The sequence below is a fragment of the Moschus berezovskii genome, chromosome 6 (genome assembly GCF_049115385.1).
Source record: "Moschus berezovskii isolate FMDL1 chromosome 6, NW_MosBer_1.0, whole genome shotgun sequence".
In the NCBI taxonomy this organism is placed as follows: Eukaryota; Metazoa; Chordata; class Mammalia; order Artiodactyla; family Moschidae; genus Moschus; species Moschus berezovskii.
Window position 1 is genome coordinate 62,079,243 of NC_142465.1, and position 25,630 is coordinate 62,104,872.

General features: G+C 45.2%; 2 protein-coding genes across 12 annotated transcripts in view; one reads left to right on the top strand and one right to left on the bottom strand.

The window, feature by feature from the left end:
* BAZ2A (bromodomain adjacent to zinc finger domain 2A) overlaps window positions 1–8,744 on the top strand; it is a 35,405-nt gene extending 26,661 nt beyond the window's left edge. For 3 of the 4 annotated variants that reach the window (XM_055396209.2, XM_055396211.2, XM_055396210.2), the window contains 15 exons: window positions 289–503; window positions 791–865; window positions 1,060–1,240; window positions 1,343–1,402; window positions 1,600–1,744; window positions 2,255–2,904; window positions 3,066–3,288; window positions 3,396–3,551; window positions 3,658–3,809; window positions 3,993–4,282; window positions 4,377–4,509; window positions 4,615–4,761; window positions 5,379–5,605; window positions 5,720–5,863; window positions 5,953–8,744. In XM_055396209.2, coding sequence (XP_055252184.2) covers window positions 289–503; window positions 791–865; window positions 1,060–1,240; window positions 1,343–1,402; window positions 1,600–1,744; window positions 2,255–2,904; window positions 3,066–3,288; window positions 3,396–3,551; window positions 3,658–3,809; window positions 3,993–4,282; window positions 4,377–4,509; window positions 4,615–4,761; window positions 5,379–5,605; window positions 5,720–5,863; window positions 5,953–6,118 — 2,964 coding nt within the window. In that variant the 3' untranslated portion in view covers window positions 6,119–8,744. The remainder of the gene's footprint in view (window positions 1–288; window positions 504–790; window positions 866–1,059; window positions 1,241–1,342; window positions 1,403–1,599; window positions 1,745–2,254; window positions 2,905–3,065; window positions 3,289–3,395; window positions 3,552–3,657; window positions 3,810–3,992; window positions 4,283–4,376; window positions 4,510–4,614; window positions 4,762–5,378; window positions 5,606–5,719; window positions 5,864–5,952) is intronic. The other variant, XM_088837089.1, reaches the window with a different exon arrangement.
* Window positions 1–25,630, bottom strand: part of RBMS2 (RNA binding motif single stranded interacting protein 2) — an 83,414-nt gene that overhangs the window by 9,952 nt on the left and 47,832 nt on the right. For 2 of the 8 annotated variants that reach the window (XM_088837090.1, XM_055396217.2), the window contains 9 exons: window positions 22,280–22,359; window positions 22,039–22,148; window positions 21,545–21,591; window positions 21,293–21,386; window positions 15,925–16,002; window positions 15,428–15,589; window positions 14,789–14,869; window positions 14,284–14,369; window positions 9,125–14,174 (listed from right to left, as the gene is read on the bottom strand). In XM_088837090.1, the coding sequence (XP_088693216.1) occupies window positions 14,289–14,369; window positions 14,789–14,869; window positions 15,428–15,589; window positions 15,925–16,002; window positions 21,293–21,386; window positions 21,545–21,591; window positions 22,039–22,148; window positions 22,280–22,359 (733 nt within the window). In that variant the 3' untranslated portion in view covers window positions 9,125–14,174; window positions 14,284–14,288. Of the gene's footprint in view, window positions 1–9,124; window positions 14,175–14,283; window positions 14,370–14,788; window positions 14,870–15,427; window positions 15,590–15,924; window positions 16,003–16,623; window positions 16,715–21,292; window positions 21,387–21,544; window positions 21,592–22,038; window positions 22,149–22,279; window positions 22,360–25,630 lie in introns of those variants that run through there. The other 6 variants (XR_008681901.2, XM_055396220.2, XM_055396216.2 and 3 more) reach the window with 5 other exon arrangements.

Consider the following 25,630-nt stretch of genomic DNA (forward strand, 5'->3'; position numbering starts at 1 on the left):
TTCCAGGGACAAGTGGAGGAAGATCTGTAGTTTCTTCCTGGTTTTGTTTTCCTCTTATTTTTTGTTTTTCTTTCTGACCTCCCTCTGCTTATTTTATTCATTTTCCTTTAATATACTTCTTTCCTTTTGTACCTGTCCTTTTTCTTTTCTCATCTTACCCTCACAACTTTCCTTCTTAACTTTCTCTGTGTTAACCCCATAGTTCTCTCCTACTCTATTCTCCTTCTCCAGACTGACTTGAGTTGTTCCTCTTTCTCTCTAACTCCTATTATGCTCTCCTCCAAACAGTCCGTAAAGATCTTGGGGGAGAAGGTGTCTGAGATCCCGCTAACAAGAGACAATGTGTCTGAGATCCTGCGCTGCTTCCTCATGGCATATGGAGTGGAGCCAGCCCTCTGTGACAGCCTGCGCACCCAGCCTTTTCAAGCCCAGCCACCCCAACAGAAGGCTGCTGTTCTGGCCTTCCTTGTGCATGAGCTCAATGGCTCCACCCTCATCATCAAGTGAGGGGCTGGGGTGGGGATGGTTTCTATGTGCCTTGGTCAGACTGGGATAGGGGAGGGGTTTAGCCATCTAGAAATCCTGGGTGATGTGTGTCTACTGCCATGCTCTGGGCATGCTGGTATGACCTGGGACTGAATCTAATTTTCCTTCCTGGGAGAGCCCAAGTCTTACTCTGCCATTCATCCAGTCTAGGTTCTAGGATGAAAATCCTTTTATCCTTGAACCTCCCTTCTTTTGTGTGTGTGTTGGCACTTCTTCCTCAAAATACTATTCCGTTTCCCTGCAGTGAGATTGACAAGACTCTAGAGAGTATGTCCAGCTACAGGAAAAACAAGTGGATTGTTGAAGGCCGGCTGCGGAGGTAAGGACAGGACAGAGGAGAGAAGGGGGAAAGGGTGAAGCATACCCAGGACTGCTGTTTGGAACTTGGTGTCCTTAGCCCCTCTGCTGGGGTTGAAACCTGTCCAGGGCCCAGGATGGCTTAGATTCAAGGTGTTCCTTTTGTGGAGGTATCATGTTCCTCACCACAGTTTCCCTTAAACTATGTGTGTCAAGATTGAAAACTGCTCTGGCCAAGCGAACGGGGCGACCTGAGATAGAGCTGCAGGGACCAGAGGAAGGCCTGGGGCGGAGGCGCAGTTCTCGGATCATGGAGGAGACGAGTGGCATGGAAGAGGAGGAAGAGGAGGAGACTGCAGCTGCTGTCCATGGCCGTAGGGGTCGAAGGGATGGAGAGGTACTAGCCCAGACCAAGGAAAGTGGGAGGTGGAAAACATTCTTTCTTCCTCTTGAATCTGATGATTCCCATTTTCTCGGTGTCTACTTGTTTCTTCTCCAGGTTGATATCACAGCATCTAGCATCCCAGAGCTAGAGCGCCAGATAGAAAAACTGAGCAAGGTATTGTGCTTCTAGCCTCCCAGGAGCTGGAGATAGGGGCTGGGTGGGAATTGGTTACCTTATGAGTTGGGCCTAGATGGTATCAATTTTATAGGGAAGCTGAGAGCCATGCCCTTCTCCCATATACTGGACGAAGTCACCACTGTCACCCTGGAAGTGTGTTTTTCATTCATCTTCCTTTTCCACTGCCTACCCAGCGTCAGCTCTTCTTTCGAAAAAAGCTGCTTCACTCATCCCAGATGCTTCGAGCAGTCTCCTTGGGTCAGGACCGCTACAGACGCCGCTACTGGGTGTTGCCCTATTTGACTGGTATCTTTGTGGAAGGAACAGAGGGAAGCTTAGGTAGGTGTATCGTAGGACCCTGGTTTGAGTCCTAGCTAACAAAAGTTAAGCAATTCCTTTTCCTCTACCTAGCATCTTGGGCTTTTTTGATTGTATGACAATCAGTTTAGTATACTGTGGTTAAGAGGACAGGCTCTGAAGTAAGACTGCCTCCCTTCTGCTCTGCCATTTACCAGCTGTATGCTTGTTTTCATTTGTGAGATGGAATTAATAATAGAATGTATATGTCATAGGGCTATTGAGGGGATTAAAGTAAGTTGATAGAATAATGTGTAACATAGCTGGTTCTCAATAAATGTTAGCTTATGTTTATGCTGATGATAATTACTTGGGAACATAGTTTTTCTTTTGCAGATACTATGCTGGTTGCCATATAAGCATTTTCCAGTGCAATCTCAAAAAGTGGGGGATTAAGTCCAAGAGAAAAAGTGTATGTCCTGTGTTTGTACACCCTCTTTCTTTCCCATTGTATATCAGTGTGTATTTTATGCTCTTCACTTTGCTTTACAGTTCCTGAGAATGTGATAAAGCAGGAAACTGACTCCTTCAAAGTGGCAACCCATTCAACAACCAGCCCATCCTCCTCTCTGAAGAGGGAGTTAGCTGGCTCCAACACCTCTGCCAGTTCTCCTGCCCGGGCCCGAGGCCGACCTCGGAAAACTAAGCCTGGCTGTATGCAACCTAGGCACTTGAAATCTCCTTCCAAGGGTCAAGGTTCAGAAGAGCCTCAGACCCAGCTTCAGCCTGAGACTCAGTCCCATCCTCAGCTTCAGGCTCATGCCCAGCCCCAGCTTCAGTCCCATCCTCACTCTCATAATGGGTTCCTGGAGCCAGAGGGCTCCCCATTGTCTCTGGGTCAGAGCCAGCATGACCTCAGCCAGTCAGCCTTCCTGTCTTGGCTGAGCCAGACTCAGAACCATGGCTCCCTGCTGAGCAGCTCAGTCCTCACGCCTGATAGCAGTCCTGGAAAACTGGACCCAGCCCCATCACATGCCCTGGAAGAGCCAGAACCTGACGAGACAGAAGCCAGCCCTGATTCTCAAGCTCCCTGGTTTAATTTCTCAGCCCAGATGCCCTGCAATGCTGCCCCTACACCACCCCCTGCAGTTTCTGAGGACCAGCCCACTCTTTCCCCTCAGCCACCTGTTTCTTCCAAGCCAGTAAGTAGCCAGAATTAGTGGTATGCACTTATATTCATCTGGCCACAGGCTAGGTTACCTGGCTGTGGGCTGTTGGCATGGTTGGGGGGAAGAGATGAGGCCACTGGGGTCCTGTCAACATGAAAACACCCCCATCACCTTATGTTTCATCTCATTCATAGGTGAGTAGAGCCAGTGCTGCCAACTCCTATTCTCCAGGGCCGTTCTCTTCCACTCCTTTGCTGGGCATGGCTCCTAAAAGGCGAGCAGGAGATCCTGTAGAAACACCACAGAGCCCCACAGGGCAAGGACAGCCAAAACGGAGAGGGAGACCTCCCAGTAAGTTCTTCAAACAGATGGAGCAGCGTTACCTAACCCAGCTGACAGCCCAGCCTGTCCCACCTGGTGAGTGACCTTGGGATGGGATGGAGTGAGCGTATAGGTAGGAGTGGCCTCAGATATGGACCATGTGGCTCCTATTGCCCCCATTACACAATAAACTGTGTTCACAGAGATGCGCTCTGGCTGGTGGTGGATCCGAGATCCTGAGACTCTAGATGCCACGCTCAAGGCCCTGCACCCCCGAGGCATCCGAGAGAAAGCACTTCACAAGCACCTAAATAAGCACAGGGACTTCTTACAGGAAGTCTGCCTACGGCCCTCAACAGGTAAAATAAATACTTAACCAGCCTGAGCTGAGGAGCCCAGGTCAATTTGCTGCTGTGGATGGTGAACAGCCTGATGGGCTTTTCCTTCTGCCTTCTGTCTTCTCAGACCCCATCTTTGAGCCCAGTCAGCTGCTTGCCTTTGAAGAAGGGATCATGAGCTGGACCCCCAAAGAGAAGACATATGAGACAGACCTGGCTGTCCTTCAGTGGGTGGAGGAGCTGGAACAGCGGGTGATCCTGTCTGATCTGCAGATTCGGGTACCCTGGGCTGGCACTGCATAGGGGGTTGTTGAGGAAAGGGTGTTAATCTCTTATACCCTGTTAGGAAAAACCTGGGGTTCCCATTTTACAAAGTGACCGCCCATGACCCTAAATGGGTCACATCTTTTTCTGTGCTTAATGTCCTTTATAATGAGTTTTATTTCTCTCTCCCACCTGCAGGGCTGGACATGTCCCAGCCCAGACTCTACTCGTGAAGACTTGGCCTACTGTGAGCACCTAGCTGATTCCCAGGAGGATATCACCTGGCGGGGTCGAGGCAAGGAAGGTCTGGCACCCCAGCGTAAAACTACCAACCCCCTGGACCTGGCAGTGATGCGACTTGCTGCCCTGGAGCAGAATGTGGAGCGGCGGTACCTGCGGGAACCCCTGTGGCCAGCTCATGAGGTGGTGCTGGAGAAGGCCCTGCTCAGCACGCCCAGCAGTGCCCCACAGTGTACGCCTACAGAGATGTGAGTGCCCACCCTCCAGTTCTTGGTCTTGGGGAGAAGGAATCAATTTAATAAATCCTACTCCTCATCCCCAATCACCACTTTCTCCCATCAGATCATATGAGATCACGCCTCGAGTTCGGGCCTGGCGCCAAACGCTCGAGCGATGCCGGAGTGCGGCCCAAGTCTGCTTGTGCCTGGGCCAGCTGGAGAGGTCCATTGCCTGGGAGAAGTCTGTGAACAAAGTGGTAAGAAGCCTGGGGAGCTGAAGAGATGGCCGCTGGGATGGGTGGGGTGAGTGGCAGGCAGAGAGGCCTGAGGGCTCACCCTAACTCCTCGGAACCCTGGTCCAGACCTGTCTAGTCTGCCGGAAGGGTGACAACGACGAGTTTCTTCTACTTTGTGACGGGTGCGACCGTGGCTGCCATATTTACTGCCTTCGGCCCAAGATGGAGGCTGTTCCAGAAGGAGACTGGTTCTGTGCTGTCTGTCTGGCCCAGGTACGTCTTCTGCTCTCTCATTCCACTCCCGAGCAAGTGAGGTTTTCTTTCTCATTTACCACCAGTCTTAAAAATATCATTATTCCCATGCCTTCCATCTCTCCTGGGAAAAGGGTCCAGATGATGTGCTAGGAGGCTGGGTTCTGGTCCTTTTTTGCACTAGTCACTTAAATTCTACCACCTTACTTGCTTTCTTTATAAAATGGGAGTGATTATACTTTCCTTTTTCACATAACCCAAAAGGGTGAGTAATAAATTCACAGACTGATTTATGCATGAAAGTATTTTGAAACCTCAGTCACACTCAGACAAGTAGTACTGTGCTAAGTCACTTTAGTCGTGTCCAACTCTTTTGCAACCCTATGGACTATAACCTGCCAGGCTCCTCTGTCCATGGAATTCTCCAGGCAAGAATACTGGAGTGGGTTGCCATGCCCTCCTCCAGGGCATCTTCCTGACCCAGAGATCAAACCCACGTCTCCTGCATTGGCAGGCAAGTTCTTTACCACTTGTGCCACTTGGGAGGCCCCCAGACAAGTAGGGATTGTGATAAAGTAGAGAGCAAGCAGAGTACATATTTCCAGCTGTGGCTGATCTCACCTTTTTCTTATCCTCAGCAGGTAGAAGGAGAATTGACTCAGAAATCTGGTTTCCCAAAACGAGGCCAGAAGCGGAAAAGCAGTTACGTGCTGAACTTCCCAGAAGGTGACAACCGCCGGCGCCGGCTGCTGCCAAGGGGCCGAGAGAGCCCAGCAGTGCCCCGGTACTCAGAGGAAGGGCTGTCCCCCTCGAAGCGGCGGCGCGTCTCCATGCGGAACCATCACAGTGATCTCACGTTCTGCGAGTGAGTTGAGTGAATTCTGGGGACAACAGACTCTACGTTTTCCAGAGTTGAGGGCTAGGAGGGGTCCATGGTTTGCTTCCTGATAGTGTATCATTACTGTCTGTTTCATAATAGGATTATCTTGATGGAGATGGAGTCCCACGATGCAGCTTGGCCTTTCCTGGAGCCTGTGAACCCACGATTGGTGAGTGGGTACCGACGGATCATCAAAAACCCTATGGATTTTTCCACCATGCGGGAGCGACTGCTCCGGGGAGGGTGAGTAGACATCATTGGCTCTCCTGGCTCTTCTTCTGTTACTGCTGCTGCTGGTGCCCCAGCTGACAGCGCTGCCTCCACCCCGCCAGGTACACCAGCTCAGAGGAGTTTGCGGCTGATGCGCTCCTGGTCTTTGACAACTGTCAGACTTTCAATGAAGATGATTCTGAAGTGGGCAAGGCTGGACACATCATGCGCCGCTTCTTTGAGAGCCGCTGGGAGGAGTTTTATCAGGGAAAACAGGCCAATCTGTGAGGCATGGGAGGTGGGGAGTCCTTGTGGCATTGCCCCCTGCCCTCCACACAAACCCTGCCATTCTCACCTGCTGATGCTGCCCTGGGTCCAGACTCAAAGTCAGAGGGAGAACCCTGATTTTTGACCTTGCCCTTGGCAGCGCCCTACATCTTCTTATCCTTACACCCTTTCTCCCTTTCCTCCTCTTGTTCCTCAAATAAGAGGGGCAGAGATGAGGTCCTTCTGGACTGAAAGCCAAAAAAGAAAGAAAAAATAATTTTTCCTTTCTGTTTTATTTCCTAATTAAATAAGAGGAGGAGGAAAGAAGCCCCTACTTCCTCTTCCCAGCTTCCTCACCTTCCTTGTACGTGCCCCAACAATCTGGGGCTATTTAACAATAGCAATAGTTCTAGTGAATGTGTGAAACCGAGAAACACTCTGTACTGTGTGTGGACCCGCAGTGACGGCCAGTAAAGTGGACTTAACTCCCAAGTGTGTCGAGCCGGACACCGGGCCCTGAACATGCTGCTTCCATGTTCAGTCCCTCCCCTGCTTCTCACTTTCTCTCTCTCAGTCCCCTCTCCCCTTCAGATTTGTCTCTCATCCAATAATGTAAAACTATGTGTACGGGTTCCTCCATCCTTTTCTCTTCCCCCAAATCGTTTTTCCCTTCAAAGGAAAAAGAAGTTCAGAGGTCCCTGTCTTTCTCTGTCCTCATCTTCCTGCCAATAGCTAGCCCCTCTATAATGTTGGATACTCCTCAAATGCTGAGTTTCTAGCCTTTTCTGAAACTCAGTAAACTGGGGAGAGGGCAGGGAGGCACCCTGGACCCTGGGCCTTCCAGCCTCCTTCCCCACCTCTTACCCAAACCTCCCTCTTGGGAACTCCTCAGGGACAACTACTGCTGAGTTCGGGCACACCCCAAGATGGAGGCCAGGTAGCAATGACTGGCCTGAAAGAGGGGGGCGGGGTGTGTGGGTGTGTGTGTGTGTGAGAGAGGATGTGACTGTGCCCCTGTTTTTGGTGGCATCCATTCAGTTTTTTCCCCAAGTATCTGTTTCCCATTGTTTCAAACCATTGAAACACCTTTCTCATTGTTTCAAACTATCACTTTGTCTTTGGGAAACCACAGGAACAGTTTTTCTGGGTCAAAGCTGTGTCTCTTCCCTCTCTCCCAGGCATTTCTGTTCCAGCCTCTTCAAACTGTGCAATCTTTCAGCAGGAACACCCTCTCCTTTCAGTAGCTCTGAGTCCTAAGCTTTTGCAGGGAGAGGGGTAGAACTGGATCTTTTCCTAATCCCATGAGCTTCTGTGGGTTTAGTTGTGCTTTCCTTCCCTTATCTACTTTATATCCTGGGACCCCTTCCCCAGTAGCAGAGACCCCAGAGCACAAGTCAGTAGGGAGGAGAGGCTCTGGGTCCACCACTGCCCTACATGTGACTGTGCCCAAGCCCCAACACGTGAGAGGAAAGCTGCTAACTCCCAGCTATAGCCATGGGCCCCTGGCCCCCTGCCTTCCTGCTCAGCAGAGCCCCTCCCATCAGAGATTACGGGTACTTGCACTGGGGAGGTGGCTGCTGGCTGGCCCAAGCAGAGAGCTGAGGCATCCAAGAAATGTTCCGTTGGTGGGAGGGGGGGTGCCGGGTGAGGAGAGCGTTCCTGTGCTTCCAGCAGCACTGAATAGCCACTGAAGGGGGTGGGGGCAGTTAGGTCCTGGGGCAACCCCTTTCTTTCTTTATGCCCCTACTCCCCCATAGCCTATCTCTAAAGTCGCCTTTTCTGTCAGATAAACCTCAGAACTTTTAATTTTATTTGAGATTTTTTTTTTTTGCTTTTAAATAAGAGGTGGATTGAAGAATATTTGAATTGACTTTATATTATGCATAAATATTTATATTTTATCTAAATAACTGCTCTGTAACAAACTTTGTGTTAGTCAAGCATTTGGAACTGTTATAGTTGGGGGCTCTTCTTTTTCCCCATGGCAGTTTTCCCCAGTATAAAATGTTCTAGATTAATTTTACTGTTGGAGGTTAGATGGACAGGGGAGTGAAGTTTCAATTGTTCCTGCTATGTGTTCCTCTCCCAGCTCCATCTCTTTCCCTAGGGACCAGGCACTCTGAAGGTGGGGTGGAGTCCTAGCCTCAGTTTGGAGTGGGGGTTGATGGGGGGGTGGGGATAGGGCATGATCAAAGGGGCCATTTCTCACTTTTCTTTCATCTTCACTGCCCCTTGAGCTAGGTGGATTTTCTCTTCTTGACAAGAATATTTGATAGGGAAGGCAAGTTTAAAAGTAAATAAAAACCACCCCTGCCCCTTTGTTTCCCTTCTCCCATCAGTCTGGTAACAGGAAGAAACCACACCATCAACACCAACAAATTTCCATGTTCCTTTTACAACAAAAGGGACTTGACTTTTTATATAACCAAATGTGGTGTTTTAGTGACTTTTTGATAATGTACAGTTTTTTGTGAATTTAAATTTATTTCTTTCTATATTTTTAGGACCAATCTCATTTTTAATAAGGTAAAAAAAGGAAAAAAAAAGTCTAGAGATAAAAAAACTCCTGTTTTTGCCATGTGATGTTCCACAAGTGCAGCTGTAGAAAAGTGCTTGTCAGTTGAATAAAAACCACATTTGATAGAGACTCAAAAGACTCTGTGTATTTATCTTCCTTCAACATAGGTTCTTCTAATTGCCTAAAGGGGAAAACTGGGTGGTGTCAGGGTGAATATATGACTGGTTTGATGGAGAAGACAGCAGGCAGGAAAGCAGTGTGCCCCTAAGTGTCAACATTTCTCTCTAAACCTCCAGGCTTGGCCCTTTTCCAGGAGGCGTCCAAGGCAGAATTTCTGTTTATGTGAATGGAACAGGTGCTGTAGCAAAGGATTCAAGTGTGCCTACTTCCTACCTTGTGAGGCATGGCCTTGGCTTTCTAAGGCTGCCACCTATGTTCCTGATACAGGAAAAGTGTGTGCTCATCACCACCTTCCCCAGCTTCCCACCCATGGATAAGACACCACGAGGTAGACTTTTGTGTTTTATTTCACAAGTTGAAATAAGACAAAGTTCTACCAAATTATAGGGAAGAAACATGAGAATACCAAGTGTCAGAAAAATTAGAATGGGTAGCACTGGAACAAACATGGCAAGAGTATAAAATTAGAAACCTCTGGATAAAAAATGTACAAAATGTGTTTTGAGGATAATTAAACTTATTTCCTGTCCAAGGTGGTAAGTGCATGCAGTGCACTCGCCACCCCCGAAATTGTACGTGTTGGGGGATGCAGACACCAGTAAATGTTGTGAGAACATTTTACAAGCTGGGAAAGCTTATCACACTGAAGGCTGGAAGTTTTGTTTTGGTGACCCTCTAACTGGAATAGGAGAAGGAATATCTGTTTTCAGCCCTACAAAAACCTCAGATGGCCGCTTTGGTCCATGCTTACCTTCTCAGCTAGTGGCAGCCACTGGCAAACTTAATCAAGTTATAAGCTCCGCTCCAATGCTAGTGTTCCTGGGGGTGGCTCCCAAGTATTACTTAATATCCTAAGCAGTCATCATTTGGCCTACCACAGCAATATCTAACTGCAGAGTTCACACTATTCTAGGGTGATAAAATGAGGTAAAAATCTCAGAGACATTCCAGAAATAGAAATAATGAATTTTTGCATTTGATCGTGAGCCCTTTCTAGCCCCCAGCTTCCTAACCCTCGTGAAAGGACAGTAAAGGAAGGAAACACGTGTAAACAGGTGCTTGTGCTCATGTGGAACTGTGAGGTAGGTCTGTAACAAGGACAAGGGAGTGGGCCATACCTGGGAGAAGGGAGGTTCATTTGAAATGGAAGTGGACAGGCCAGGGAGAAGCAGCAGCGGTAACTGGGGTGAGAGGGCACCTACCTCTCTTATAACTAGTCTCGTGGGGAGCACCTCTAGGGAGGTGCCGCAGAAGTCAGCAAAGAGGAGAAGGGCGATAGAGCTCACAGGCCTGGCTCAGCTGTTGAAGGAAGACCCTCCTACAAACGGAAAGGTTTTTGTAAAAGCTGAGGGAAAGCGGGATCTGCCAATGCCTGGAAGGAGTTAAAAGCAGGTAGCACAGAAATGGCATAGTTGGTTTAGGAGGGAATCATGAAGGGTTAAATGTGGCAAGGCACAAGGTTAGACCTAGCCCTTACAGACTGGCTGTCATAATACCACCCTCTTCTTTGAAGCTGGTCTAGCAGAGCCTCCTGGGGACAAGTTTAGGCCTGATCGCTGACCCAAGTTTACTGCCTTAGGCCAAGAAAGTCGAGGTAACCTGCTAATAACTGCAACGCTGCTGCTCTCCCAGAAGGTGGAGCACGTGCACAAAAGAACATTTTTTTTTTTTTTAGATGTTTACACTCCATTCCAGCAAGCCTTCTCACCTCACCTTTGTGGAGCAAAATAACAACCCACAAGTAGGTGCCCCAAACGGCAGACACTGAAGCAGTAGGGGATAAGCAATGCAGGCACCAAGGGGCTAAATGAACTCACTGATCAGTAAGTCAGGAAAAGAAAAACTGGGCTGAGGTGGCCTGATCCAGGGAGGGTCAGTAGAGCAACAAAGTCTGGTCCTCACACTCAGTGCAAGTAATGTCCCCCTGCTTACCCCATCTATTCCTGACAAGGGGTATTTATTTACTCTTCAGAGCCACTAGGCTTCCTAGTTTGGGCAGCTCTTCCAATCTTTTGGTTAAAAATACTCTTAACATCTCTCCCCACCGTCATTTCTACATCTTCCCTAACCTCAACCCATACCCTCCTCCAAAAAGCCTTGGGTCTGAGTATCCAGAGTGAGAGAGGAGCAGTAATAATATTGGCATGAGGTGGGACAGGCAAGCACTAAGCCTAGTAAAGGATTCTATCATCTGAGAAAGTGATTCTAGTATGTTCTATCTGACTGAAAAGAGAAAAACTCAAAGCAGTAAAATATTTTAAGAATGTTATGAGCACCTTAATGAGCAGGGATGAGATGTGAAGTACAGGGAGAGTATGACCTGGGCTCCATGAAGACAGGATTCAGAAAACACTAGCAGAGTTTAAAGAGCCCAGCCCAAGGCTATGAGCCTGAAGACGCCCCCTACAATTCCTCAGCAGCACCACTGCCTCCAGTGGGCCATTCTGAGAGAGGAAAACTGCCTCTCATTCCTTCTCTCCTTTTTCCAATCACTCACCTGTGTTATGATCAGAAATGAACTAACAATTAGGGGGAAAGTATCATGAGTGTAACCCAAAAGGGGCCAAACAAAATCCATTAACCACTACAGAAATAACTTCAGGCTTTCACTCCATCAGTTCCCATGCCCAAACCTGCCCAAACCAGAAACACTCATTAATAAAACCCATTAAGCAGATTTACATGAGGAAAACGGACAAAAGGTAACTTCATAATTTTAAAACAAAACAATGCAAAATAAGAGCCATTTAAACATTTAAATACAGAGAAAGTAGAACCAAGAATTCTGAGAGGCAGAGAAGGGGCAGCACTAATAACAGCCTCTGCACATGAAAGGCCCTCATTTCACTGAACCTCCTAGCAAAGCAAGGTTCCCCCAAACTACTGTTAATTAAATGAACTAGACTTTTCTTTTTTTCTTCAAGGCCCCTGATGCTATGGCATACTTTTCTGACTAAGGACTAGAGACTCAGAAACAAGAGCTACCTGCCCAGGCAAACCCTCCCAGAAGGTTACTGGACTTGGGGCTGTTTTACATCAGATAAACCCTTCCTGAGGTTGGAAATACCTATGAGAAAACTGGCAATTTCATCTTTTCTATTTTCCATCTTACTGATTAGCCCCTACCTACTGTCTGCTACCTCTACTTCCTTACCCTCCGGATGTACAAGAGGACACTCAGGGTGGGGAGCATCAGGACTCTTGACTCTAGGATGGGTGAAGGGAAGGGAAAGCTGGGCCCAAGCTCTTCGTACAACTGACATCACAGCTTCTTCCCACCCTGCAGCATCTCCTTCCTCTCCCTACGGCCAGCCTACTGAAGAGCTGCTCCTCCATTCTCCATCATCTGGCTTTCTGTCTGTCTGGGGGAAACGCACCTGACCTGGAAGTGAAGGGGAGCAGCACTCTCCTTTCAGCGTAGAAGGGAGTGACTGGGAAGAGAATGTACAGGACCTTACTTCCTAGATGATGGGCAAAGGCTTCCTCCGATCTGTCTCCAGGTGCGCAGGCAGGTCTTGCAGAAGGAGATGGGGTTGAAGAACAAAACAACCTTGTTGTGAAGGGCTCCTGACCTTGGGAATACTGAGATGGGATTTACTGCTCTTTTCTCTCCTAGCTCCCTGCTGTCCTTCCACAAGGAAAATTATTTTTGACATCCTGGTTCCCTGGGAAAGGGGCCCAAATGCTCTGGACAGTTACAAAGAACTTTGTCCTTTCCCACCCCTGCATAGCACACACAAACACAGAGACCAGTCCCCGCCTCGATCCCTCTCAACGTGTGTGTGCACGTGGCCTAACCTTTCAAGGGCAGCCCTTGCTGTATACACAGAGGTGCCAAAGGTCAAAGCTTGGGGAAAATTTAAGAACCTCAGTTCTCTCTCAACTAGTTGCTTGGGGATCAAAAGGCACTGTCCAGGGCTGGGAATTTACCAAGTCCTCTGGTACTCAGGCAGGCGTGACACTGTCTTAATCAAGGTTTCCTAACCATGGCACTACTGACATTTTGAGTCAGAATTCTTTGGTGGGGGAGCCAGGTCTCCTGTGCACTGTAGGTTGTTCAGCAGCATCCCTAGTCTTCAGCCACTAGGTGGCAGCAGCACACAGCCTCACCCCCAGACATGACCATCAAAAAATGTCTCCAGACCGCCAAATGGCCTCTAGGGGACAAAACCACCTCTCTGAGAATCACTGGTCTAAAGGTGAAGCAGCTGACGGTCCAAGGTGGGGAAGGAACCTAAGTGGATTCAGCAAGGTCACAAATGCAAAGGCTCTGAGCATGGCAATGACATGTGACAGGGAAGAGAGGGGCCCTGAGACCCAGGGCAGAAAAGATCCTCCAGGAAGCAGAAAAGCAAAGCAGGTATTCCTGAAAAGCTGTAGCTGGAGAAGACGTTTTCTCAGAGGGTGTGGTGCTGGCCTTGGCAGTGAGAAGAATTAGAAGTCAGTAGGTCTGTTCCTCTGGAACTTGCAAGGGAAAACCTAGTCTTCATCCCAATTTGGATCTAAGATGGCTACCAAAGGCTCTGAAACTGTCTCCTTAGTCAGCCGAGGTCAAGGCTCTGCTTCCGGAAGGGCAGAGGGAGGAAAAGCCGCTTCCACTGCCTGCTTAGGGTTCTACCTGTTCCTTGCACCGCCCCTCCAAATTCCATAGGAAATTTCATTCAAAAAAGAAATTCACAAAATTAAAAGATGTAAAGAGGTTAAAGTAAGCAGGTTCTGCTGTATGGAAAAGAGAAAAAGAACAATCTGGATGAGGAAAAGAAGGCATAAAATGTATATGAAGAAGAGATGGGATGCGTGATTTAAGAGCTTTATAAAACAAAACATTGAAAGTCTGTGTATTCTTACACACACCTCCCCACAAAAAACGTCAATTGCTAAACTCAGTAAGAAGGGCCCATGAAGGACTCCATCAATGTCCTAGCACCACATCTTTTTTTTTAAGAAATAATTTTTTTATATATATAAAAAAAAAGACTTCCCAAATAAGTCCAACACATCAAAAATGGTTTTTCACAAAGATGAGAAGTTCCAGGCACCATGTCTCTTTGGGGTACGATAAGAGTATATTGCAGTTAAAAGCAAAACAGCAAACTTTCTTCATAAAAGAAAAGAAGTTTTGGTGATGTCCTTGACTGCAGCACACACAAAAGGTGACAGCCACCACCCCCGCCAGGCTCCACCAGGAGTGCAGGAAGAGCAGAGGGCAGGGGTGCAGAGATTTCTTTTTCCAGGCCCAGGCCTGTGAAAACCGATGACCAAGTGTTAGTCCTCAGCTGGGCCCACAGAAGGACTGTATTCCTGGTCAGCCCTCTGGAGTCTGGAGCATCAGCATCTCCAAGAATTCTTTTATATTCAACAAAGACAGGGAGGGAAACCCTAAAAGAGGCATAAGCCAGAGAGGGTCGGGAGGGGGAGCGACAAGCATGAGAAACCAGTCTGATTTCAGGCTGTTCAGCCCACCCCACCCTCGGCGTGTGCTTCTTACCACTGTTACTTGTTGAATTGGAAAGAGTAGACGCCATGGTCTGAGGGTGCATCCACCGGCACTTGATTTTGCTGGCTGCCACTCTCCTGTACCACAGGCAAGGCAGGCGAGTCACCATGCGCATCCTTCCCTCACCTCCCACTGAAGCAGCCTCACTAAGCTGAGTGCCCTCCCCGACCTACCCACTGCCACACACCTGTGCGAGTGCACGCATACACATGCACACTCATAGCATCACTTCCCCAATTTTAGAGCAACCTATCCTCATCCCAGGGCACACAGGTCAGTGCAAGCCAGCACCCTGGGATTAACTGCTGTCCGGCTAAACAAGAGGAAGGGCCTCAGTCAAAGGCACTAAGTCTCTCCTCCCTGCATTCTTCACACACCCACCAGCTATGTATGAACACAGAATCAGCATCACTGCGAGAGGAAGATTTTGATCAGTGGAAAACCTGCCTCTGTTCATTTTCCAGTCTTCAACCCCAAGAGACTATGAAGTTCTTACCTCAGCTGAAACACTGGAAGAAGGCACTGGGGTGTACTGGGAGATGTAAGCTCCTTGCAGAGCTGCAGCTGTTGGCACATACTGGAATGAGATGCGTTGACAGGCTCAGAGCAGTGATTCTCGGCTACAATTAAAACACCTGGGGAGCTTTAAAAACTATAAGTGCCTGTGTTCCCTCTCCAGAGATTCTAATTTAACTGTGCTTTTTAAAAGCACTTCTGATGACTCTGAAGTGCACTGGCTCAGAGACTTCACCTACAGGACTACTTTTCCTCCTCTTTCCCGTCTTCTGCTTTTTCTCAACGCACTGCCCTCTCTGCTTTAAGCACTCCTCCACAAACCAGAATGCACCTGAGCTTCGAAAAACCTAACAGGCTTCACCCATTCTTCCTATTTCTATTCTGATAAGGCTTTCACGAAACGTGTGTGAACCCCTGCTGGATAATACGTAGACAGAAGCACTGATCCTTTAGTTACATGAACAGGAATCAGTTAAAACAAGTGAGTTTCAGAGGAGAAGGCTGTATTCCTCGCTCACAGACTGACAAGTTTTCAGTTCATCTCCTTTTCTGAGTGTGTCCTCAGTGACAGTGGAGTCATTCCCATCCTTATCCAAGAGTTTAAACCTAAGAGTCTTACACAGGTGCTCCTTGCGTGGCAGGAGTTTATAAGAGGAATATCCTGCTTTACCGTGCCCGTGCTGCTGAGAGAGAGGTGGCCCAACTGCTGGGTAAGAGGCCCCACCATGGAGGCAGGCTGGAGAGAAATGGGATGGTCCATGCCTGGTGTCAGAACTGAACCCTAGAAGCAGCAACAAAGGGCAAAGTTAGTTGGCAGCGTCCTGTGAGGCTGCAGGAAGCAGTGGTTCATGGCTACCAGAACCACTGATGACAGACATTTAACAATCCTGGAAAATGACAGGCAAGCAACCACCTGGCTCTGCAGCAGGAACATGCACTCTGACTACCAGTCTGGAGGCATCCTTGTCTAAGAATAGTAAACGCACAGAATTTAAGGTCAGACACCTGGTTACACAAGAGACTGAGCCAGGACTCACACCCACACCTCCTTCCATCAAATCCCACTGTTTTACTTCAAACTGCCGCTTTGGCTTTTGCCCACTTCTTAACACTCACTGAAGGCTGCATGAGGTATGACTGGTGGTGCATCCAAGACGCGTTAGGTACTTGTAGAGGAGATGTCTGAGTTACTCTCTAATGCAAGCAAAAATAAACAAAAATGTTAACTTCCTGGAGACTATTATTTCACCCAATGATCTGATAATTTTCCGCAAAACACAAGTAAGTTTGGAGTGTGGGACTTCCCTGGTGGCTCAGATGGTAAAGAATCTGCCCGCAATGCAGGAGACCCGGGTTCGATACCTGGGTGGGAAAAATCCCCTGGAGAAAGGAATGGCAACCTACTCCAGGGTTCTTGCCAAGAGAATTCTATGGACAGAGGAGCCTGGCAGGCTACAGTCCATGGGGCTGCAAAGTCATACATGACTGAGCGACTAACAATTTCAATTTCAGTGCCCCCTTAGAAAATAGAAATATTTAAGAATATTTTAAAAATATTTTAAAAATATTAACAACTCTTACACTTCAAGTAACCCAATTTTAAAATGGGCTAAGAGTCTGAGTAGATATTTCTCTAAGAAGATACACAAATGGCCAACAAGCACATTCAACAGGCTCAACATCGTTAGTCACTGCCGCGCTGTGCTCAGTCACTCAGCTGTGTCTGACTCTTTGCGACCCCATGGACTGTAGCCCACCATGCTCTTCTGTCCCCAGGATTCTCCAGGCAAGAATACCAGAGTGGGTTGCCATTACCTCCTCCAAGGGATCTTCCTGACTCAGGAATCGAACCCGCATCTCTTGCATTGTAGGCAGATTCTTTACCGCTGATCCACCAGGGAACCCCCTAGTCACCAGGGAGATATAAATCAAAGTCACAATGAGAAACCACTTCACACCCACATAGATGGCTACAATTTTAAAAGGACCGAATAACAAATGTTATACACTGCAGGTGGGGATGTAAAATGGTACAGTGACCTTGGAAAACAGTTTGGCAGTTCCTCAAAAAGTTAAACGTAGAGTTAATAGGTAGTGAGCAATTGTATATACCCTAGAGAAATGAAAACATGTCTCCACACAAAAATTGTGCACGGAAGTTCATAGCAGTATTACCCAATAATACTATGAATATTATTATTCATAATGGCCAAAAGGTAGAAACAACTTGCACGACTATCAGCTGATAAACGGATAACAAAATGGGGCATGCCCATACAATGGAATATGATTCAGTCACAAAAAACAATTAAGTACTGACACGTGCTACCCATGAATAAACTGAAAATATGCTAAGTGAAAGAAGCCCAGACACAAAAGACATTTACTATATGCTTCCACTTTTACAGTACATCCAGAAGAGGCAAATCTATAGATACAGAAAGCCTATCAGTGGCTGCCAGGGGCTAGGGCGAAGGAAGAATGGGGAATGACTGCTAATGGGTACAGAGTTTCTTTCTGAGGTAATGAAAACATTCTGGAATTAGATAACAGTGATAGTTGCATAATTCTATAAATATACACTACTGACTAGCATACTCTAAGAAAGCAAACTTTTATAGTCTGTAATTTATATCTCAACTTTAAAAGAAAAAAAGCAATGAGAAGCTAGAAATGCATCTTGATAAACAAGTAGGTCTATTCCACAAATGTAGGGATTGTTCAAAATCAGAAACTCTACAAACATAAGTCAAAATTGAAGGAAAAAGTCAGTGTAATATTAGATGCTGAAAAGACATTTTACAAACTCCAACAGCCATTTACTTAAAAAAAAAAATCATGAAGTAGGGAATTCCCTGGAGGTCCAGTGGCTATGACTCAGCGCTTTCATGGCCATGGCCTGGGTTCAATCCCTGGTTGGGGAACTAAGATTCTGAGAGCCGAGAGTTACAACCAAAAAATAAATTTTAAAAAATATCACAAAGTAAAACAGAGACTAAAAAGAAACTACTTACATATATTAAAGGCTATTACCAAAAACTTAGCTGCAAGCAAGCATTAACCCACATTAAAAACACTGCAACTATGGTAACCTATTAGGTAGTGAAGTCAAAGAAATTCAACTGGGATGCAACTGGCATAAAATTGAAATGGAGAAGAGAACTATTATTTTGCATCAGTGATACAACTGTATACCTAGAAAACCTAAGAGATTTAAGTTAAAAAATTACTAATAGTAATAGGATTAGCAGACGCTTTAACCTCTGAGCCACCAGGGAAGCCCGTATACAAAATAGATGAACATAAATCAATAACCTCTTTTTGGTGAATCAATAAGCACCTAAAGATGATGATAAAAAGTATAGACCTACATAAACAAAATTAAAATCCTACTGAAGGACGTAACAAAGATTTGAGAACATGAAAAGAAATACATCTTAGGGGAAAAGACTGTACCTTTTAAGTAATCAGTTCTCTTAAACAAATATATAGGTATAACAATTTCAGTTAAAGCCCTCCCTCACAGATTTTTAAAAATTAGACAAAATGATCATAAACTTATACAGAATAACAGATGCAAAAAAAAAGCAAAGAAAAGTATGAAATAAGACAGTGGAGAAAGTTTTATCTTATTAAATATTAGAACATACTATGAAAGCCACTGTAATCAAATTAACATATTACTGAAATAGGAACAGATACAATGGTCACTGGAAGAGTATAAAGGATACAGAAAAAAACTCCAGTGTTTATTATATGACAAAGGTGGCATCTCAATTCAGTGGGAAAAGGATGTGCTTAGTCGCTCAGTCATATCTGACTCTTTGTGACCCCATGGACTGTAGCCTGCCAGGCTCCTCTGTCCATGGGGATTCTCCAGGCAAGAATACTGGAGTGGGTTGCTATGCCCTCCTCCAGGGGATCTTCCCAACCCAGGGATCAAACCCAGGTCTCTGGCATTCCAGGCAGATTTTTTACCAGCCGAGCCACCAGGGAAGCCCGGGAAAAGGACGGATTATTTAATAATTCGGTGCTAGGACAACTGGTGAATACTTTGAAGGGAGTACAATAGGACCCCTATCTTATGTCATATACAAACATAAATTCCTGGTAACTATACATTTAAATGTAAAACAATGAAATAAATCTTGGGGACCACATGAACAATATACAGACTGGGAAGACCTTTTGAATTAAGACAAGAAATTCGAAAGCTATAAGTAAAAAAAAAAAAAAAAAGCAGACATATTTAACTATATACAAATGTTAAACTTTTGTATATAGCAAAAACTAGTAATTCCCAAAGTATGATCTCTGGACCAGCAGCAGGAGCAACATCTGGGAACTTGCTAGAAATACAAATTCTTGCCTCTTACCCTAGACTTGCTGAATCAGAAATTCTTAGTGTGGTGCCCAGGACGTTTAATAAGCTCTCTGACCTAGGTTTAATGACATCAACAACTCGATGGACATGAGTTTGAGCAAGCTCCAGGAGTTGGTGATGGACAGGGAAGCCTGGAGTGCTGTAGTCCATGGGGTCGCAAAGAGTCGGACATGACTGAGCGACTGAACTGAACTGAATAAGTTCTCCAACTAATTCTGATGCACAGCTGAAGTTTCAGGACCACAAAGTCAGTGGGAAAAAAATTTTGGAAAAAAACTTGTAACAAAGATAACATTCAGAAGATTAGCACTTATGATAGCTGTTTTTTTGGGTTTTTTTTTTTGGCCAGGCATACAGGATCTTTACCAACTGAGCTAACTGCAATACTTTGGCCACCTCATGCGACGAGTTGACTCACTGGAAAAGACTCTGATGCTGGGAAAGGTTGGGGGCGGGAGGAGAAGGGGACGACAGAGATTGAGATAGCTGGATGGCATCACCGACTCTGTGGACATGAGTTTGAGTGAACTCCGGGAGTTGGTGATGGACAGGGAGGCCTGGCGTGCTGTGATTCATGGGGTCGCGCAGAGTCGGACATGACTGAGCAACTGAACTGAACTGAACTGAACAGGATCTTAGTTCCCTGACCAGGGACTGAAACTGTGCCCCCTGCATTGGGAACTCAGAGTCATAACCACAGGAACACCAGGGAAATTCCAATAATATTGATAGTTTGTTTTTTTTTTTAAAGCATGTGATTAACAACCATAGCTGAGCCTGCTTCCTTGCTCAGAAGCAAGCCAGAAGAGAGTCTGACAAGCGTATGTGGGTAACTTAGAAATAAATCCCTCCAGCCTTCAGAATGTCCCACAGGATGAGCATGCACTGTTGAGGTGTTTTGTTTTGTTTTTTTTAACTTGGCTGTGCCAGATCTTATTTGTGGTATGCTGCAGCATGCAGGAACTTTACTTGTGGCAAGTGGGATCGCGTTCCCTACTCAGGGATAGAACCTTGGCCCCCTGCACAGGAAGCACAAAGTCTTAGCCACTGGACCAATAGAGACGTCCCAATAATATTGATGGTATTTATAAGCTGATGGGAAAAGAACAAATAAATAGGAAAATGGGCCAAGTATATGAAGAGTAATCAGGAAAGAACAAATCAAAATATGACCAAAAAATGCTTAAACTCGGCTTCAGTCAGGAAGTGCAAATTAAAGCAACATTGTACTTTACACCTACCAAGATAGGAAAAGCTTTACAAGAGCAATGCCACCTCTGGCTGGAGGGAAATGGGTACTCTCATATGTTGCCAGTGGAAATATGAATTGGCAGCCTTTGTGGAAAGAAATCTGTAACATCTGTAAAACCAAAAGTCTGTGCATCATTCAACCTTACAACCTCACCCCTTGGACTCTAGCCCCCAGGAACAAAAGCACTCATCTGTGAGGACACAGGCAAGAGCATATTTACCAGAGCATCATTTGTACCAGAAAAACTGAAATCCAAAGAATGCCCTTCATGGGGGTCCAGTGAAAGAATTCTAGTATTTATGCAGCATGAGCTATAATGTGACTATTAAAAAAGAAATAATTAGAACAGAGCTGCACAGAACCACCTGGAGGGCTTGTTAAATCTCAGGTTGGTAGGACTCATCCCCCAGAGTTCCTTTGGATCTAGGGTGAAGTCCAAGAATTTGTTTCTAAAAATCCCCAGGTAGGGCTGATACTGCAGGTACAGGGACCACGCTTGGAGAATCACTGGTTTATGTGGGAAAAGTGTAAAAAAGACACTTAACATGGCAAATTTTTATAACATAAACAATGACTTCCAAAACCATATATATTTATACGTGTATGAAAATGACAAAGGTGGAAACTAGCAGGAAACTAACATGGGTTTGCTTGTGGGAATGGTGGACGGAGAGTACAAAGGGTGCTTCCACAACTGCCTGTATGCGTGTAAGGTGTGTTACACTTTTATGTAAAACTCTTTGCATATAATCTGTGTAAAGGAAACAACGGAAAAAACAGCAAGTAGTTTCCAGCCTAAAACACAATGGAAGGGCAAACCCTAAGCCCTTTTCTGGGCATGAACGTACCTGATATGACGTCACAGGAGATGGAAGATACGGGGACAGTGCAGACTGAGCGAGCATCCTGTTGGGGGTAATGTTGTAAGGAGCTGGGTAAAACCTGTAGGAAGGGACCACATCAGTAAGGAGTCACAGGAAACTACAAGGCAAGGGCCCTCACTGACAGATACAGCCATGAACATCAAGGTAAACCATGCGAGGGCCTGGACACACGGCTGTGTCATTTTCAGGCGGGCTGTTTACACACGACACCCTTACCCATTCTGAAGAGCCGTGGTGGGGTCATAGGTCAAAGCCATGCCACCCTAGAAAGAAAGAAAACAGCACGCACACTGTGAGCTCTTAGGTGAGAACAGAAGCAGGCCCAGAATTTCAAGGCTGGGGAAGCGTTTGGTTCAACTGATTAAAAGCCAAGTCTGGACTAGTCCCCACAGTAACTGTTTCAGGGTTTTCCTGCTTGTGCAGGGTGCACAATCCCATTCACACTGAAGAGAGTGTGAAGCAGCCAGCATTGCTCATTTACATACTGGAGCTCTCAAGCCTACCCCAGGAATCAAGCCATGGAAATTTCCATTCCTTCTTTTATTCCCCTTGGGTCCCCATTCGGCATGCAGGATCTTAGTTCCCTGGCCAGGGATTGAACCCGCCTTCCCTGAAGTGGAAACAGAGTCCCAACCACTGAACTGCCATGGATGTCCCATCCATTCCATTTTAATGTCATTAGTATTCTTGTCTCCGAGAGGGCCTCTTACCATGTCTCCATTTCTTGGCCAGGCCCGTCCGTTCTGCACAAATTTTCCTTGGTTCTGTCGTTTCTTTGGACCCCCATCAGCAAATTTGCAAAGCAAGGGATCAGATGGGGCTGCCGAGAGAGAAAGCAGACAGGCAGCTGAGTCCCACCTCACTTAGCCCATTCACTCATGCAAAAAGCCTCCAGAATCTTCACAGAAGTCATAACCTGTGGCCTCTCAGCCTGATTCCCAGATGCCTCACCTGGTACTCCAGGGGGTGTCTTAATATATTTTCCATTAAAGTGGGTGATGATGGCTTCACACTTCTCTGTGGACTCCATCCTAAGGAGCACAAGAGGAGTTAGGGTCTAGCTTCTCCAGGATCTACACCCTCCCTACATTTAAAGAGAAAGCTCTTAAGTTCCCAGCCCCACAAATGCTCCAAAAATTGTCACTACAGAAACAGAGCTTCCTCCACACAAATTAGAGGCATCTTGGAGAAGAAACCCCAGCTTCTGATGAAGGTGTTCTCAAGGGGTTCCTCTAGGGATCCTGAAAGGGATAATGGGGGTCTGCAAGCCATGAATATTCCAAAGATACTGATGGATGGGTCTAGTATTCAGTATTGTGTCTGGGTTCCTAAATACGAATACAATAAACAGTGGCTGTTACCATTATTTTTTATTACAAAATTCCTAATGAAAACTTTCCTAGGTTTTTTTGGCTCTGTTTGTGTAATCTTACTTTCCTGCTGCTGCTGCTGCTGCTAAGTCGCTTCAGTCGTGTCTGACTCTGTGCGACCCCATAGATGGCAGTAGACCAGGCTCAGGCAAGAACACTGGAGTGGGTTGCCATTTCCTTCTCCAATGTGTGAAAAGTGAAAGTGAAGTTGCTCAGTTGTGTCTGACTAGTAGCGACCCCATGGACTGCAGCCTACCAGGCTCCTCTATCCATGTGATTTTCTAGGCAAGAGTACTGGAGTGGCTTGCCATTGCCTTCTCCACTTACTTTCCTGACCAGGGATCAAACCCAAGTCACAACAATGAAAGGGCTGAGTCCTAACCACTGCACCACCAAGGAATTTCCCTGTTCCTTCACTCTGATGAAACTGTACAAGCTAAGAATTTGCCAATATTTATTTTTTTGCTCTGGATATAATTATAAAAGTCTAATTAGCTACCAATAACTTCCTTAAGATTTCATGAGTCGGGGGAGGGAGGTATATCAGGAGTGTGAGGTAAGCAGATACAAATTACTATATGTAAAATAGATAAACAGTGTCCTACTGTAGAACACAGGAAACTATGTTCAGTATCCTGTAATAAAGCATAATGGAAAGGAATATGAAAAAGATACACATGTGTATATGCATACATACATATGAAAAATATATAAACCCCTTTGCTGTACGTCAACTATACTTCAATTATTTTTTAAATGGGGAAAAAAGATTTCATGAGTCTGTAGGAAGAAAGAGTATTAAGACAGGGTTTATGGTGATAGAACAATGTTAGAAGCTACGCAGCTAAAGTGTCTTGTTGGGGAAAGAGAAAATGAGTAAGGAATTAGTGGTGCCTGCTCACCACTCACAGGCTCTGTGAGTTAGAACATGCACCAAAGTCCTCCGGACTCATTCCTCATTTCTGCTTCAAATCTCCATCTACCTTACTATACAGCGCTCAAATGAGATAATGTGTATAAATATGTTCTATAAATTATATGAAGATCTACATAAAACTGGGTACAGTATTTTCCCCCTTTTCCACATTTAAAGTAAGTCAGTATATTTTCTATGCCAATAACCACTAAAGATCTGAATGATCTCCATGTTGGCAGTTACTAGAAAAAGACCTTAAATGGAACCTTCTAGAGAAAAGCATGATGAGCATTCTAGAGCAAACAGTGTTTAGTTGGGTTACTCCTACTCTTGAGTCTTTCAAAAGGGTGACAGGCATGTAGGGTTTTAAAAGAATCATTTTCAGGAATTCAACTTCCTCATAAACTCTTTCCTAAAACCGATGTGTCTGAGGGAGTTCATCGTCACTAATGATCAAGGCTGAGGTCGCCTTTCACAACTACTCTGCTCAGTTTACTTCAAACTCATCCCAAAACTCAACAGGAAGCACAGAGGACTGAGTTACAAATTTTTTTTTAAGTTACATGTTTCCAATTCTTCCTTCCCACAAAGCTGAAGGACTCAACAAGTTGTCAATTGACACATTAAAAAAAGTCAATTTTGATGACAGATCACCCTGGTTCTTGGCCTATAATTCAGACGGAATTCAGAGAATTCCTATTTTAGGAAAACTCTTTCCATTCCCATTTTATTTATGTGAACAAGGTTCCTTACCATGAAAACAAAACACAAAACTGACATTAAATTTTGTCTTGTTACAGCAATAAATAATATTCACTGATGGCTGCTGCTGCTGCTAAGTCACTTCAGTCGTGTCCGACTCTGTGTGACCCCACAGACAGAAGCCCACCAGGCTCCCCCATCCCTGGGCTACATGATTTAATTATAAAAATCTAAAAGAAGCATTTCCAATAAAATTTATTTCATATAAAACAATTCTGTATCAACATTTTAATATATTTATGTTGTTTGGGGCAACTGTGAACTATTTATAAATTCCTTATGGATTAATGCATAATGATTCAGAGCCACAATAAAAAAATTAATTTATATTTTTGTTGCAGAGAAGTATAGCAGAATGATCCATACAAAGACTTACAACTATAAAAATATTTTAAACTAAAATACAATTCTGTAGGGAAATAAGATGGCAATACAAGATCAAGAAGAGAAAAAGGAATACTATAAGAATTATTTAAGAGTTGTGACTCAAAACAAAGAAATGCCCCACATTTCTGAAATGATTTTGTGTATTAAATTGCTACATTAAGATTTCATTTGGATATATTTTAAAATAGTATGACAGTTTTATTTAGACTAACATAGTCTAAATTATTATTATTAACATTATGTAAATATTATTAACATAATACTTATAATTTGCTAAAAATTACAGTCTGCAAGAATCTTAATGTATGAAGAATATCTGAAGTTATTAATGTAGAAACATACAAGAGATTTCATGGCTTTTCAAGACTTCAAAGCCATAGTTCCTAAACTGGGCTTTGAGGCACCCTGGGTCATTGTGATGAGCTCACAGAGGCATAGCAAGGGATACTTGAACTTTCCGAAGAAAATATAGCAACATTTATTGGCTATTTATCATAAAGACTACTAACTCTAAACAGTTCAATATTTCTACAATCTGGTTTTTCAGTAGTTGCTGTGACAAAAGCAAGTACCATAAGAAAACCAATGTGTAACAGGAAATGAGGGTGTCCTTGTTCAGTATGATTCCAAGGTTTGGAAACTGCAGTGTCCAACAGGACCACATCCACTGAAAGTATAGTTATTTAAGAACGAGATAAAAATATTTTCTCTTTCAATGTATTTTTCAAATAACTACAAAGTTGTTAAAATATTAAACATTTTTTGAATGTTTAGACCACTTAGTTACTTGATAAATTAAACTGTTAAATATTTCTTTTGGCCTAGGGCAAAAAATATCATCAGGGCAAAAAATATCATCGCGACAAA